The sequence below is a fragment of the Callionymus lyra genome, chromosome 14, assembly GCF_982586985.1.
Source record: "Callionymus lyra chromosome 14, fCalLyr1.hap1.1, whole genome shotgun sequence".
Classification (NCBI taxonomy): Eukaryota; Metazoa; Chordata; class Actinopteri; order Syngnathiformes; family Callionymidae; genus Callionymus; species Callionymus lyra.
In genome coordinates, this window is record NC_141831.1 from 731,345 (window position 1) to 746,879 (window position 15,535).

General features: G+C 38.5%; 1 protein-coding gene across 1 annotated transcript; it reads right to left on the minus strand.

The window, feature by feature from the left end:
• Positions 1-108: 108 nt before the first annotated feature.
• mrps31 (mitochondrial ribosomal protein S31) lies at positions 109-10,535 on the minus strand. Its single transcript, XM_087807390.1, has 6 exons — positions 10,054-10,535; positions 6,490-6,741; positions 5,992-6,414; positions 5,866-5,924; positions 839-979; positions 109-643 (listed from the first exon to the last, which is right to left on the minus strand). The coding sequence occupies exons 1-6, from the start codon at positions 10,146-10,148 to the stop codon at positions 411-413; spliced, it is 1,203 nt and encodes a 400-aa protein (XP_087663516.1). The 5' UTR covers positions 10,149-10,535; the 3' UTR covers positions 109-410.
• Between the last annotated feature and the right edge of the window lie 5,000 nt (positions 10,536-15,535).

Here is a 15,535-nt window from a genome sequence, read left to right on the forward strand (position 1 = left end):
ACAGAGTGATGCGTTCAAGGACCTCCCCCTGAAGCCGTCACAGATGAACGATCTTCATGAGCTGATGATAGTATTTTATCAACTTATCTCAAATCAACTCCATTTAAATTCAGAAGCAACTTTAAACTTTATTGTTCGGAGCAGATCAAGAAAACACTTTATTTCTGTAAGGTTTTCACTGACGGTTACAAACGTTTAAAGATGATTTTCAAGTTTCTTTTCAAAACAACTGAGTCTTTGTGCTCGACAGCTCCCTCTAGCGGTTCAGATGACACTTCATTTCCAAAGGTTCTGATCGATCCAAACATTTGTTCCACTTCAAACATGATTTATTTCTCTCCGTCAAGGTTAAAGTTCTAGATCTTTCTCCTCGACCGAACCCGTCCTCTCACTTCCCATCATGCCGTTCTTCAGCTGAGGAACACGTCCGCCTCCTTCAGGATCTGCTGCTTCTGCTGGAAATATTCCCGGAACCAGGAAATGTGCTCCTTCTTCTGGGTCACGCTCAGGTGCGGGTTCTTGGACAGACCCGCGACCACCAGCTCCATGAAGTGTCGGACCGGACCTCGCGCCGGGAAACCTTCCAGGTGCTTCTCCAGGAACACGTGCTCGTGGAACGGAACCTGTCGCTCCTCGTCCAGACCTGCAGAGGAACATCTCAGTGGACCAACATCTCAGTGGACCAACATCTCAGTGGACCAACATCTCAGTGGACCAACATCTCAGTGGACCAACATCTCAGTGGGCCAACATCTCAGTGGACCAACATCTCAGTGGACCAACATCTCAGTGGACCAACATCTCAGTGGACGGGACTCAGGGTCGAGACGAGACTCACCTGTTTCGTTGTCGACGGGATATTCCCAGATCTTCCCGTCCTTCGTCCACTGGATCATCTCATCAAACCCATGGAGAGGCGACTGCAGGCTCTTCAGAGACAACTCTCGGGCGAACTCCACGTCCCACAAGGTTGGATGACCTTGAGCGAGAGAGACTTCATCTGTCAATCATCACAATCACCTCCTGAACCAATGCTGTCTCAGATCACATACTTGTGTACTCAAAGTTAGTATTTTTAGTGCGTAAGTGCGTCTCAATTCCTAGTATGTGAAGTTAGTGCTCCATACACACTAGATTGTTACTAAAACACACACAACTGAGTATGAATCGATGACACTTTCTACACTAAACGACTCCATCTTAGTGACGTTGTAAACGGAAGTTACTTCATATATATATTCATATATAAATACATATACTTCCAGGTGTATTTTCAGCAGCAGTACAATATAAACACGTCTTCGCTGCTGATACCAGTTTAAATATCTCGCAAATATTTCAATTCTCATATTTTTTCTTTATTTCTTCTTCCAAACCAATCGTGCTGCCAGCAGGTGTCGCTAGTGTTCCTACAGCTGCTTGAAACCATCGTTAAATAGTAGTAGAAGAAGAAGCTGTCGCGTCATTTCCTGTTAGTGTGTAGCAGCAGAGTTTGATTTGAGACAAACTATCTGTGGAGGATTAGTTACTAGTTAGTACGTACACTATCCTGATGATACTAACTTCTAGTATACTAAGAGAAGTATGTTTGAGACATACTATCTGTGGAGGATTAGTTACTAGTTAGTACGTACACTATCCTGATGATACTAACTTCTAGTATACTAAGAGAAGTATGTTTGAGACATACTATCTGTGGAGGATTAGTTACTAGTTAGTACTTACACTATCCTGATGATACTAACTTCTAGTATACTAAGAGAAGTATGTTTGAGACACACTATCTGTGGAGGATTAGTTACTAGTTAGTACGTACACTATCCTGATGATACTAACTTCTAGTATACTAAGAGAAGTATGTTTGAGACATACTATCTGTGGAGGATTAGTTACTAGTTAGTACGTACACTATCCTGATGATACTAACTTCTAGTATACTAAGAGAAGTATGTGATTTGAGACATACTATCTGTGGAGGATTAGTTACTAGTTAGTACGTACACTATCCTGATGATACTAACTTCTAGTATACTAAGAGAAGTATGTTTGAGACATACTATCTGTGGAGGATTAGTTACTAGTTAGTACGTACACTATCCTGATGATACTAACTTCTAGTATACTAAGAGAAGTATGTTTGAGACATACTATCTGTGGAGGATTAGTTACTAGTTAGTACGTACACTATCCTGATGATACTAACTTCTAGTGTACTAAGAGAAGTATGTGATTTGAGACATACCATCTGTGGAGGATTAGTTACTAGTTAGTACGTACACTATCCTGATGATACTAACTTCTAGTATACTAAGAGAAGTATGTTTGAGACATACTATCTGTGGAGGATTAGTTACTAGTTAGTACGTACATTATCCTGATGATACTAACTTCTAGTATACTAAGAGAAGTATGTTTGAGACATACTATCTGTGGAGGATTAGTTACTAGTTAGTACGTACACTATCCTGATGATACTAACTTCTAGTATACTAAGAGAAGTATGTTTGAGACATACTATCTGTGGAGGATTAGTTACTAGTTAGTACGTACACTATCCTGATGATACTAACTTCTAGTGTACTAAGAGAAGTATGTTTGAGACATACTATCTGTGGAGGATTAGTTACTAGTTAGTACGTACACTATCCTGATGATACTAACTTCTAGTGTACTAAGAGAAGTATGTTTGAGACATACTATCTGTGGAGGATTAGTTACTAGTTAGTACGTACACTATCCTGATGATACTAACTTCTAGTATACTAAGAGAAGTATGTGATTTGAGACATACTATCTGTGGAGGATTAGTTACTAGTTAGTACGTACACTATCCTGATGATACTAACTTCTAGTATACTAAGAGAAGTATGTTTGAGACATACTATCTGTGGAGGATTAGTTACTAGTTAGTACGTACACTATCCTGATGATACTAACTTCTAGTATACTAAGAGAAGTATGTTTGAGACATACTATCTGTGGAGGATTAGTTACTAGTTAGTACGTACACTATCCTGATGATACTAACTTCTAGTATACTAAGAGAAGTATGTGATTTGAGACATACTATCTGTGGAGGATTAGTTACTAGTTAGTACGTACACTATCCTGATGATACTAACTTCTAGTATACTAAGAGAAGTATGTTTGAGACATACTATCTGTGGAGGATTAGTTACTAGTTAGTACGTACACTATCCTGATGATACTAACTTCTAGTATACTAAGAGAAGTATGTGATTTGAGACATACTATCTGTGGAGGATTAGTTACTAGTTAGTACGTACACTATCCTGATGATACTAACTTCTAGTATACTAAGAGAAGTATGTTTGAGACATACTATCTGTGGAGGATTAGTTACTAGTTAGTACGTACACTATCCTGATGATACTAACTTCTAGTGTACTAAGAGAAGTATGTGATTTGAGACATACTATCTGTGGAGGATTAGTTACTAGTTAGTACGTACACTATCCTGATGATACTAACTTCTAGTATACTTAGAGAAGTATGTTTGAGACATACTATCTGTGGAGGATTAGTTACTAGTTAGTACGTACATTATCCTGATGATACTAACTTCTAGTATACTAAGAGAAGTATGTTTGAGACATACTATCTGTGGAGGATTAGTTACTAGTTAGTACGTACACTATCCTGATGATACTAACTTCTAGTATACTAAGAGAAGTATGTTTGAGACATACTATCTGTGGAGGATTAGTTACTAGTTAGTACGTACACTATCCTGATGATACTAACTTCTAGTGTACTAAGAGAAGTATGTTTGAGACATACTATCTGTGGAGGATTAGTTACTAGTTAGTACGTACACTATCCTGATGATACTAACTTCTAGTGTACTAAGAGAAGTATGTTTGAGACATACTATCTGTGTAGGATTAGTTACTAGTTAGTACGTACACTATCCTGATGATACTAACTTCTAGTATACTAAGAGAAGTATGTGATTTGAGACATACTATCTGTGGAGGATTAGTTACTAGTTAGTACGTACACTATCCTGATGATACTAACTTCTAGTATACTAAGAGAAGTATGTTTGAGACATACTATCTGTGGAGGATTAGTTACTAGTTAGTACGTACACTATCCTGATGATACTAACTTCTAGTATACTAAGAGAAGTATGTTTGAGACATACTATCTGTGGAGGATTAGTTACTAGTTAGTACGTACACTATCCTGATGATACTAACTTCTAGTATACTAAGAGAAGTATGTTTGAGACATACTATCTGTGGAGGATTAGTTACTAGTTAGTACGTACACTACCCTGATGATACTAACTTCTAGTATACTAAGAGAAGTATGTTTGAGACATACTATCTGTGGAGGATTAGTTACTAGTTAGTACGTACACTATCCTGATGATACTAACTTCTAGTATACTAAGAGAAGTATGTTTGAGACATACTATCTGTGGAGGATTAGTTACTAGTTAGTACGTACACTATCCTGATGATACTAACTTCTAGTATACTAAGAGAAGTATGTTTGAGACATACTATCTGTGGAGGATTAGTTACTAGTTAGTACGTACACTATCCTGATGATACTAACTTCTAGTATACTAAGAGAAGTATGTTTGAGACATACTATCTGTGGAGGATTAGTTACTAGTTAGTACGTACACTATCCTGATGATACTAACTTCTAGTATACTAAGAGAAGTATGTGATTTGAGACATACTATCTGTGGAGGATTAGTTACTAGTTAGTACGTACACTATCCTGATGATACTAACTTCTAGTATACTAAGAGAAGTATGTGATTTGAGACATACTATCTGTGGAGGATTAGTTACTAGTTAGTACGTACACTATCCTGATGATACTAACTTCTAGTATACTAAGAGAAGTATGTTTGAGACATACTATCTGTGGAGGATTAGTTACTAGTTAGTACGTACACTATCCTGATGATACTAACTTCTAGTATACTAAGAGAAGTATGTTTGAGACATACTATCTGTGGAGGATTAGTTACTAGTTAGTACGTACACTATCCTGATGATACTAACTTCTAGTATACTAAGAGAAGTATGTTTGAGACATACTATCTGTGGAGGATTAGTTACTAGTTAGTACGTACACTATCCTGATGATACTAACTTCTAGTATACTAAGAGAAGTATGTGATTTGAGACATACTATCTGTGGAGGATTAGTTACTAGTTAGTACGTACACTATCCTGATGATACTAACTTCTAGTATACTAAGAGAAGTATGTTTGAGACATACTATCTGTGGAGGATTAGTTACTAGTTAGTACGTACACTATCCTGATGATACTAACTTCTAGTATACTAAGAGAAGTATGTTTGAGACATACTATCTGTGGAGGATTAGTTACTAGTTAGTACGTACACTATCCTGATGATACTAACTTCTAGTATACTAAGAGAAGTATGTTTGAGACATACTATCTGTGGAGGATTAGTTACTAGTTAGTACGTACACTATCCTGATGATACTAACTTCTAGTATACTAAGAGAAGTATGTTTGAGACATACTATCTGTGGAGGATTAGTTACTAGTTAGTACGTACACTATCCTGATGATACTAACTTCTAGTATACTAAGAGAAGTATGTTTGAGACATACTATCTGTGGAGGATTAGTTACTAGTTAGTACGTACACTATCCTGATGATACTAACTTCTAGTGTACTAAGAGAAGTATGTGATTTGAGACACAGCACAAGACTCCTTACAATCCTACTCCTGACACCACTTTTCAAAGACACAAATGATGATGGAGACTGATGCAGGACGTGTGATGACAAGTGTGTTAACTACACAACAACAGTTGTTAACTACACAACAACACAACTCACCGACGCACACGTCGAGCGACTCGTCTTCTGTCGCAGCAGGAAATATGTTCAGTCTCTTCCTGGAACACAAGGATCCTTGAGTCACAGAGTCACAGGATTAGACTCGTATCGTCAGAGAAAACTTACCCTCGACTCTGAGTCTCATTGTGACTCTGACTCACACTCAGCCTCTGACTCTGACTCAGTCTCAACACCTGCCTCATCCTCTCGCTGTCAATCGGACTCGGACTCAACGTCTGCCTCCGACCCGGACTCTGACCCGGACTCTGACCCGGACTCAACATCTGCCTCAGCCACTCACTGTCACTCTGACTCGGACTCTTGCTCTGAGTCTGACTCTGACTCTGACTCTGACCCTGACCCTGACCCTGACCCTGACCCTGACTCTGAGTCTGACTCTGACCCTGACTCTGAGTCTGACTCTGAGTCTGACTCTGACTCTGAGTCTGCCGGAGTCTGTCCATCAGATCCACCTGCACCTGCTTCTTGTCAGAAAGACTCGCCGCCGCTGCCGCCGCCGCCGCCATCATGCTCTGGTCCAGCCTCTCCCTGAGACGAGAACCTGCTTCAGTCCATGGTCGTGTTTTGTTGCTGATGCTCCAGAAGAACGAGGTCAAGACTCACCTCTGACCCTGACCTGTGGCCCTCGGGGAGAAGGTCTTCTGGTCCGGTCTGTTCTTCTTCTTAGGGAGTCTCTTGTGGCTCAACAAACTGCTCGTCTTGTTGACCTGGATGTTCTTCAGCAGCTGGAGATCAACCTTGCTGACGTCAGCATGTTTGTGATCTTCTTCCTTCTCGTCCTTCTTCACATCTTCAGTTCGATCCTTCTGCTCACACCTGCGCGCGGTGGTGACACACCTGACGCCAGGTGTGGCTCTAGAACACAAGGTTATGACACGTTCTTCAGGTGAGAAGAAGAAGTACTAACTAACTCACACGTTCTTCAGGTGAGAAGAAGAAGTACTAACTAACTAACTAACACGTTCTTCAGGTGAGAAGATGAAGTACTAACTAACTAACACGTTCTTCAGGTGAGAAGATGAAGTACTAACTAACTAACTAACACGTTCTTCAGGTGAGAAGATGAAGTACTAACTAACTAACACGTTCTTCAGGTGAGAAGATGAAGTACTAACTAACTAACTCACACGTTCTTCAGGTGAGAAGAAGAAGTACTAACTAACTAACTCACACGTTCTTCAGGTGAGAAGAAGAAGTACTAACTAACTAACTCACACGTTCTTCAGGTGAGAAGATGAAGTACTAACTAACTAACACGTTCTTCAGGTGAGAAGATGAAGTACTAACTAACTAACTAACTAACTCACACGTTCTTCAGGTGAGAAGATGAAGTACTAACTAACTAACACGTTCTTCAGGTGAGAAGAAGAAGTACTAACTAACTAACTAACTAACTCACACGTTCTTCAGGTGAGAAGAAGAAGTACTAACTAACTAACTCACACGTTCTTCAGGTGAGAAGAAGAAGTACTAACTAACTAACTCACACGTTCTTCAGGTGAGAAGATGAAGTACTAACTAACTAACACGTTCTTCAGGTGAGAAGATGAAGTACTAACTAACTAACTAACTAACTCACACGTTCTTCAGGTGAGAAGATGAAGTACTAACTAACTAACACGTTCTTCAGGTGAGAAGATGAAGTACTAACTAACTAACTAACACGTTCTTCAGGTGAGAAGATGAAGTACTAACTAACTCACACGTTCTTCAGGTGAGAAGATGAAGTACTAACTAACTAACTAACACGTTCTTCAGGTGAGAAGATGAAGTACTAACTAACTAACTCACACGTTCTTCAGGTGAGAAGATGAAGTACTAACTAACTAACTAACACGTTCTTCAGGTGAGAAGATGAAGTACTAACTAACTAACTCACACGTTCTTCAGGTGAGAAGATGAAGTACTAACTAACTCACACGTTCTTCAGGTGAGAAGATGAAGTACTAACTAACTAACTAACACGTTCTTCAGGTGAGAAGATGAAGTACTAACTAACTAACTCACACGTTCTTCAGGTGAGAAGATGAAGTACTAACTAACTAACTCACACGTTCTTCAGGTGAGAAGATGAAGTACTAACTAACTAACACGTTCTTCAGGTGAGAAGAAGAAGTACTAACTAACTAACTCACACGTTCTTCAGGTGAGAAGATGAAGTACTAACTAACTAACACGTTCTTCAGGTGAGAAGAAGAAGTACTAACTAACTAACACGTTCTTCAGGTGAGAAGAAGAAGTACTAACTAACTAACACGTTCTTCAGGTGAGAAGAAGAAGTACTAACTAACTAACTAACTAACACGTTCTTCAGGTGAGAAGAAGAAGTACTAACTAACTAACACGTTCTTCAGGTGAGAAGAAGAAGTACTAACTAACTAACTAACTAACTCACACGTTCTTCAGGTGAGAAGATGAAGTACTAACTAACTAACACGTTCTTCAGGTGAGAAGAAGTACTAACTAACTAACTAACACGTTCTTCAGGTGAGAAGAAGAAGTACTAACTAACTAACTAACTAACACGTTCTTCAGGTGAGAAGAAGAAGTACTAACTAACTAACTAACACGTTCTTCAGGTGAGAAGATGAAGTACTAACTAACTAACTAACTAACTAACACGTTCTTCAGGTGAGAAGAAGAAGTACTAACTAACTAACTAACTAACACGTTCTTCAGGTGAGAAGAAGAAGTACTAACTAACTAACTCACACGTTCTTCAGGTGAGAAGAAGAAGTACTAACTAACTAACTAACACGTTCTTCAGGTGAGAAGATGAAGTACTAACTAACTAACTAACTAACTAACACGTTCTTCAGGTGAGAAGAAGAAGTACTAACTAACTAACTAACTAACTCACACGTTCTTCAGGTGAGAAGAAGAAGTACTAACTAACTAACTAACTAACTAACACGTTCTTCAGGTGAGAAGAAGAAGTACTAACTAACTAACTCACACGTTCTTCAGGTGAGAAGAAGAAGTACTAACTAACTAACTAACTAACTCACACGTTCTTCAGGTGAGAAGATGAAGTACTAACTAACTAACACGTTCTTCAGGTGAGAAGAAGAAGTACTAACTAACTAACTAACACGTTCTTCAGGTGAGAAGATGAAGTACTAACTAACTAACACGTTCTTCAGGTGAGAAGAAGAAGTACTAACTAACTAACTAACTAACTCACACGTTCTTCAGGTGAGAAGAAGAAGTACTAACTAACTAACTAACTCACACGTTCTTCAGGTGAGAAGAAGAAGTACTAACTAACTAACTAACTCACACGTTCTTCAGGTGAGAAGATGAAGTACTAACTAACTAACACGTTCTTCAGGTGAGAAGAAGAAGTACTAACTAACTAACTAACTAACTAACACGTTCTTCAGGTGAGAAGAAGAAGTACTAACTAACTAACTAACTCACACGTTCTTCAGGTGAGAAGATGAAGTACTAACTAACTAACTAACTAACTCACACGTTCTTCAGGTGAGAAGATGAAGTACTAACTAACATTAAAATTATAAAATTTAAAATTAATTAAAATTAACATAAAAAAACAATTAAAATTCTGGTTCTTACTTTCAGATCTATTCATGGTCAGGCTCCTCCTTACATCACTGATCTGATCCAGCCTTACACCCCAGCTCGGGCTCTGAGGTCTGTGGATCAGAATCTACTGATGGTTCCTGAACTTCAGGACCAGAGGAGAGAAATCTTTTCAGGCTGTTGCTCCTAAGCTTTGGAACGATCTTCTCTCTCTTTGCTCTTGATGATCTACTGACTCCTTTAAGAAACATCTTAAGACGTTTCTATTTGTTCAGGCTTTTCCTTGAATTTCTCGAACTCCTGTGTTGTTCTCAGTATTATCTTGATCTTTGAAGTATGTACTGTTTTGAGTATTGTTTTGATTGTTAAAGCGCTTTGTGACCCTGGTCTCGAAAAGCGCTATATAAATATATATTACTTACTTACTAACTAACTAACTAACTAACTAACACGTTCTTCAGGTGAGAAGATGAAGTACTAACTAACTAACTAACTAACTAACTCACACGTTCTTCAGGTGAGAAGAAGAAGTACTAACTAACTAACTAACTAACTAACTCACACGAGCTTCAACAAGATTCAACTTCAGCGAATGAAGGAATGAAATAATGTCAACAAACTCACGGTGTCGCAGGAGCGGAAGTCACGGACAGAACAAAGGGTTTGCGGTGAAGATAAGAAGATGATCGACGGGACGCGCGGACAAATAACCGCAACATGATTGTAAAAGAATGTTTTTAAAGATGCCCTTCCACAGTGTGTCCGTGCTGTCGCTTAGTGATGACGTCAAATCCGGAAGCTAAGCTTGGATTTAAAAAAAAAAAACTTTCTTATTTATTAGTTTTATTTGAAATAACAAATGCATGACAGGACTTCACCAGATATGAAACAGTTTTTCATACAAATAAAATATTTGTCAAAATGATAACTTAACTAAATATCTTCCCCTCTCTGTCACTTCCGGGTCTGAGGAAGCTTCGTGATTGGCTCAAATAAAACCATTTTAAAACACGTTTACTCCACTTGAGAATTTTAATGAGTTGAAAAATAAAACCGTAAACGTGTTTATGTTTAAATCCTCGTTGCAAGGTTTGTTATGAAGAAGAACCTTAACAATCACTGCGTTACGTTACGTCATCAATAGGCGGCAGCAGAGACACGTTAGTAGTACAAGTGCCTTTAAATGATAACATCTATTGTATCATCAGTGTGTGTGTGTGTGTTGTTGTTGTGATGTGTGACTCTATTGTATCATCAGTGTGTGTTGCTGTTGTGATGTGTGACTCTATTGTATCATCAGTGTGTGTGTGTGTGTGTTGTTGTTGTGATGTGTGACTCTTTTGTATCATCAGTGTGTGTTGTTGTTGTGATGTGTGACTCTATTGTATCATCAGTGTGTGTGTGTGTGTTGTTGTTGTGATGTGTGACTCTATTGTATCATCAGTGTGTGTGTGTTGTTGTGATGCGTGACTCTATTGTATCATCAGTGTGTGTTGTTGTGATGTGTGACTCTATTGTATCATCAGTGTGTGTGTGTTGTTGTGATGCGTGACTCTATTGTATCATCAGTGTGTGTTGTTGTGATGTGTGACTCTATTGTATCATCAGTGTGTGTTGTTGTTGTGATGTGTGACTCTATTGTATCATCAGTGTGTGTTGTTGTTGTGATGTGTGACTCTATTGTATCATCAGTGTGTGTTGTTGTGATGTGTGACTCTATTGTATCATCAGTGTGTGTGTGTTGTTGTGATGTGTGACTCTAATGTATCATCAGTGTGTGTGTGTTGTTGTGATGTGTGACTCTATTGTATCATCAGTGTGTGTTGTTGTTGTGATGTGTGACTCTATTGTATCATCAGTGTGTGTTGTTGTTGTGATGTGTGACTCTATTGTATCATCAGTGTGTGTTGTTGTGATGTGTGACTCTATTGTATCATCAGTGTGTGTGTTGTTGTGATGTGTGACTCTATTGTATCATCAGTGTGTGTTGTTGTGATGTGTGACTCTATTGTATCATCAGTGTGTGTGTGTTGTTGTGATGTGTGACTCTATTGTATCATCAGTGTGTGTGTGTTGTTGTGATGTGTGACTCTATTGTATCATCAGTGTGTGTTGTTGTGATGTGTGACTCTATTGTATCATCAGTGTGTGTGTGTTGTGATGTGTGACTCTATTGTATCATCAGTGTGTGTGTTGTTGTGATGTGTGACTCTATTGTATCATCAGTGTGTGTGTGTTTTTGTGATGTGTGACTCTATTGTATCATCAGTGTGTGTGTGTGTTGTTGTTCTTCTGGAGATGAAATGTTGTTGATCATAACCACACCCACTTTGCTGTGATTGGTCAAGCATTGAGGTGTGTTATCGCGTGTCATCAATTGTCTCCACCTCCAAGGGACTCGTTGTATAAACAAAGTGATTACAGCTAGTAATGGCAAGTAATAAGTTCAAAACATGGTCATGATGAGGGACTTTGTTGAGCCGCTCTAGTAGAAGAACTCACATTTCTCCTTCAAACTCTTCACTGGCTTCCAGTTTCTTTCAGGATCAACTTTAAAATTCTGGTTCTTACTTTCAGATCTATTCATGGTCAGACCTTCATGATCTGATCCAGACTTACACCCCAGCTTGGGCTCTGAGGTCTGTGGATCAGAATCTACTGATGGTTCCTGAAATTCAGGACCAGAAGAGAGAAATCCTTCCAGACTGTTGCTCCTAAGCTTTGGAACCATCTCTGTGTTTGATGATCTACTGACTCCTTCAAGAAACATGTGTGTTTGATGATCTACTGACTCCTTCAAGAAACATCTGTGTTTGATGATCTACTGACTCCTTCAAGAAACATGTGTGTTTGATGATCTACTGACTCCTTCAAGAAACATCTGTGTTTGATGATCTACTGACTCCTTCAAGAAACATCTGTGTTTGATGATCTACTGACTCCTTCAAGAAACATGTGTGTTTGATGATCTACTGACTCCTTCAAGAAACATGTGTGTTTGATGATCTACTGACTCCTTCAAGAAACATCTGTGTTTGATGATCTACTGACTCCTTCAAGAAACATGTGTGTTTGATGATCTACTGACTCCTTTAAGAAACATGTGTGTTTGATGATCTACTGACTCCTTCAAGAAACATCTGTGTTTGATGATCTACTGACTCCTTCAAGAAACATGTGTGTTTGATGATCTACTGACTCCTTTAAGAAACATGTGTGTTTGATGATCTACTGACTCCTTCAAGAAACATCTGTGTTTGATGATCTACTGACTCCTTCAAGAAACATCTGTGTTTGATGATCTACTGACTCCTTCAAGAAACATGTGTGTTTGATGATCTACTGACTCCTTCAAGAAACATCTGTGTTTGATGATCTACTGACTCCTTCAAGAAACATGTGTGTTTGATGATCTACTGACTCCTTCAAGAAACATCTGTGTTTGATGATCTACTGACTCCTTCAAGAAACATCTGTGTTTGATGATCTACTGACTCCTTCAAGAAACATGTGTGTTTGATGATCTACTGACTCCTTCAAGAAACATGTGTGTTTGATGATCTACTGACTCCTTCAAGAAACATCTGTGTTTGATGATCTACTGACTCCTTCAAGAAACATGTGTGTTTGATGATCTACTGACTCCTTTAAGAAACATGTGTGTTTGATGATCTACTGACTCCTTCAAGAAACATCTGTGTTTGATGATCTACTGACTCCTTCAAGAAACATGTGTGTTTGATGATCTACTGACTCCTTTAAGAAACATGTGTGTTTGATGATCTACTGACTCCTTCAAGAAACATCTGTGTTTGATGATCTACTGACTCCTTCAAGAAACATCTGTGTTTGATGATCTACTGACTCCTTCAAGAAACATGTGTGTTTGATGATCTACTGACTCCTTCAAGAAACATCTGTGTTTGATGATCTACTGACTCCTTCAAGAAACATGTGTGTTTGATGATCTACTGACTCCTTCAAGAAACATCTGTGTTTGATGATCTACTGACTCCTTCAAGAAACATGTGTGTTTGATGATCTACTGACTCCTTCAAGAAACATCTGTGTTTGATGATCTACTGACTCCTTCAAGAAACATCTGTGTTTGATGATCTACTGACTCCTTCAAGAAACATCTGTGTTTGATGATCTACTGACTCCTTCAAGAAACATGTGTGTTTGATGATCTACTGACTCCTTCAAGAAACATCTGTGTTTGATGATCTACTGACTCCTTCAAGAAACATGTGTGTTTGATGATCTACTGACTCCTTTAAGAAACATGTGTGTTTGATGATCTACTGACTCCTTCAAGAAACATGTGTGTTTGATGATCTACTGACTCCTTCAAGAAACATCTGTGTTTGATGATCTACTGACTCCTTCAAGAAACATGTGTGTTTGATGATCTACTGACTCCTTCAAGAAACATGTGTGTTTGATGATCTACTGACTCCTTCAAGAAACATCTGTTTTTGATGATCTACTGACTCCTTCAAGAAACATGTGTGTTTGATGATCTACTGACTCCTTCAAGAAACATGTGTGTTTGATGATCTACTGACTCCTTCAAGAAACATCTGTGTTTGATGATCTACTGACTCCTTCAAGAAACATGTGTGTTTGATGATCTACTGACTCCTTCAAGAAACATGTGTGTTTGATGATCTACTGACTCCTTCAAGAAACATCTGTTTTTGATGATCTACTGACTCCTTCAAGAAACATGTGTGTTTGATGATCTACTGACTCCTTCAAGAAACATGTGTGTTTGATGATCTACTGACTCCTTCAAGAAACATGTGTGTTTGATGATCTACTGACTCCTTCAAGAAACATCTGTTTTTGATGATCTACTGACTCCTTCAAGAAACATCTGTGTTTGATGATCTACTGACTCCTTCAAGAAACATCTGTGTTTGATGATCTACTGACTCCTTCAAGAAACATCTGTGTTTGATGATCTACTGACTCCTTCAAGAAACATGTGTGTTTGATGATCTACTGACTCCTTCAAGAAACATCTGTGTTTGATGATCTACTGACTCCTTTAAGAAACATCTGTGTTTGATGATCTACTGACTCCTTCAAGAAACATGTGTGTTTGATGATCTACTGACTCCTTCAAGAAACATCTGTGTTTGATGATCTACTGACTCCTTCAAGAAACATCTGTGTTTGATGATCTACTGACTCCTTCAAGAAACATCTGTGTTTGATGATCTACTGACTCCTTTAAGAAACATCTGTGTTTGATGATCTACTGACTCCTTCAAGAAACATGTGTGTTTGATGATCTACTGACTCCTTCAAGAAACATCTGTGTTTGATGATCTACTGACTCCTTCAAGAAACATCTGTGTTTGATGATCTACTGACTCCTTCAAGAAACATGTGTGTTTGATGATCTACTGACTCCTTCAAGAAACATGTGTGTTTGATGATCTACTGACTCCTTCAAGAAACATGTGTGTTTGATGATCTACTGACTCCTTCAAGAAACATCTGTGTTTGATGATCTACTGACTCCTTCAAGAAACATCTGTGTTTGATGATCTACTGACTCCTTCAAGAAACATCTGTGTTTGATGATCTACTGACTCCTTCAAGAAACATGTGTGTTTGATGATCTACTGACTCCTTCAAGAAACATCTGTGTTTGATGATCTACTGACTCCTTCAAGAAACATCTGTGTTTGATGATCTACTGACTCCTTCAAGAAACATCTGTGTTTGATGATCTACTGACTCCTTCAAGAAACATCTGTGTTTGATGATCTACTGACTCCTTCAAGAAACATCTGTGTTTGATGATCTACTGACTCCTTCAAGAAACATCTGTGTTTGATGATCTACTGACTCCTTTAAGAAACATCTGTGTTTGATGATCTACTGACTCCTTCAAGAAACATCTGTGTTTGATGATCTACTGACTCCTTCAAGAAACATGTGTGTTTGATGATCTACTGACTCCTTCAAGAAACATCTGTTTTTGATGATCTACTGACTCCTTCAAGAAACATCTGTGTTTGATGATCTACTGACTCCTTCAAGAAACATCTCTGTGTTTGATGATCTACTGACTCCTTCAAGAAACATGTGT

Coding starts and splice junctions, on each gene's coding strand:
- mrps31 (XM_087807390.1), bottom strand. CDS start 10,148: ATGTTGCGGTTATTTGTCCGCGCGTCCCGTCGATCATCTTCTTATCTT. Junction 6,415..6,489: donor GCCACAGGTCAGGGTCAGAG/GTGAGTCTTGAC, acceptor TTCTCGTCTCAG/GGAGAGGCTGGACCAGAGCA. Junction 644..838: donor TCCCGTCGACAACGAAACAG/GTGAGTCTCGTC, acceptor GTTCCTCTGCAG/GTCTGGACGAGGAGCGACAG.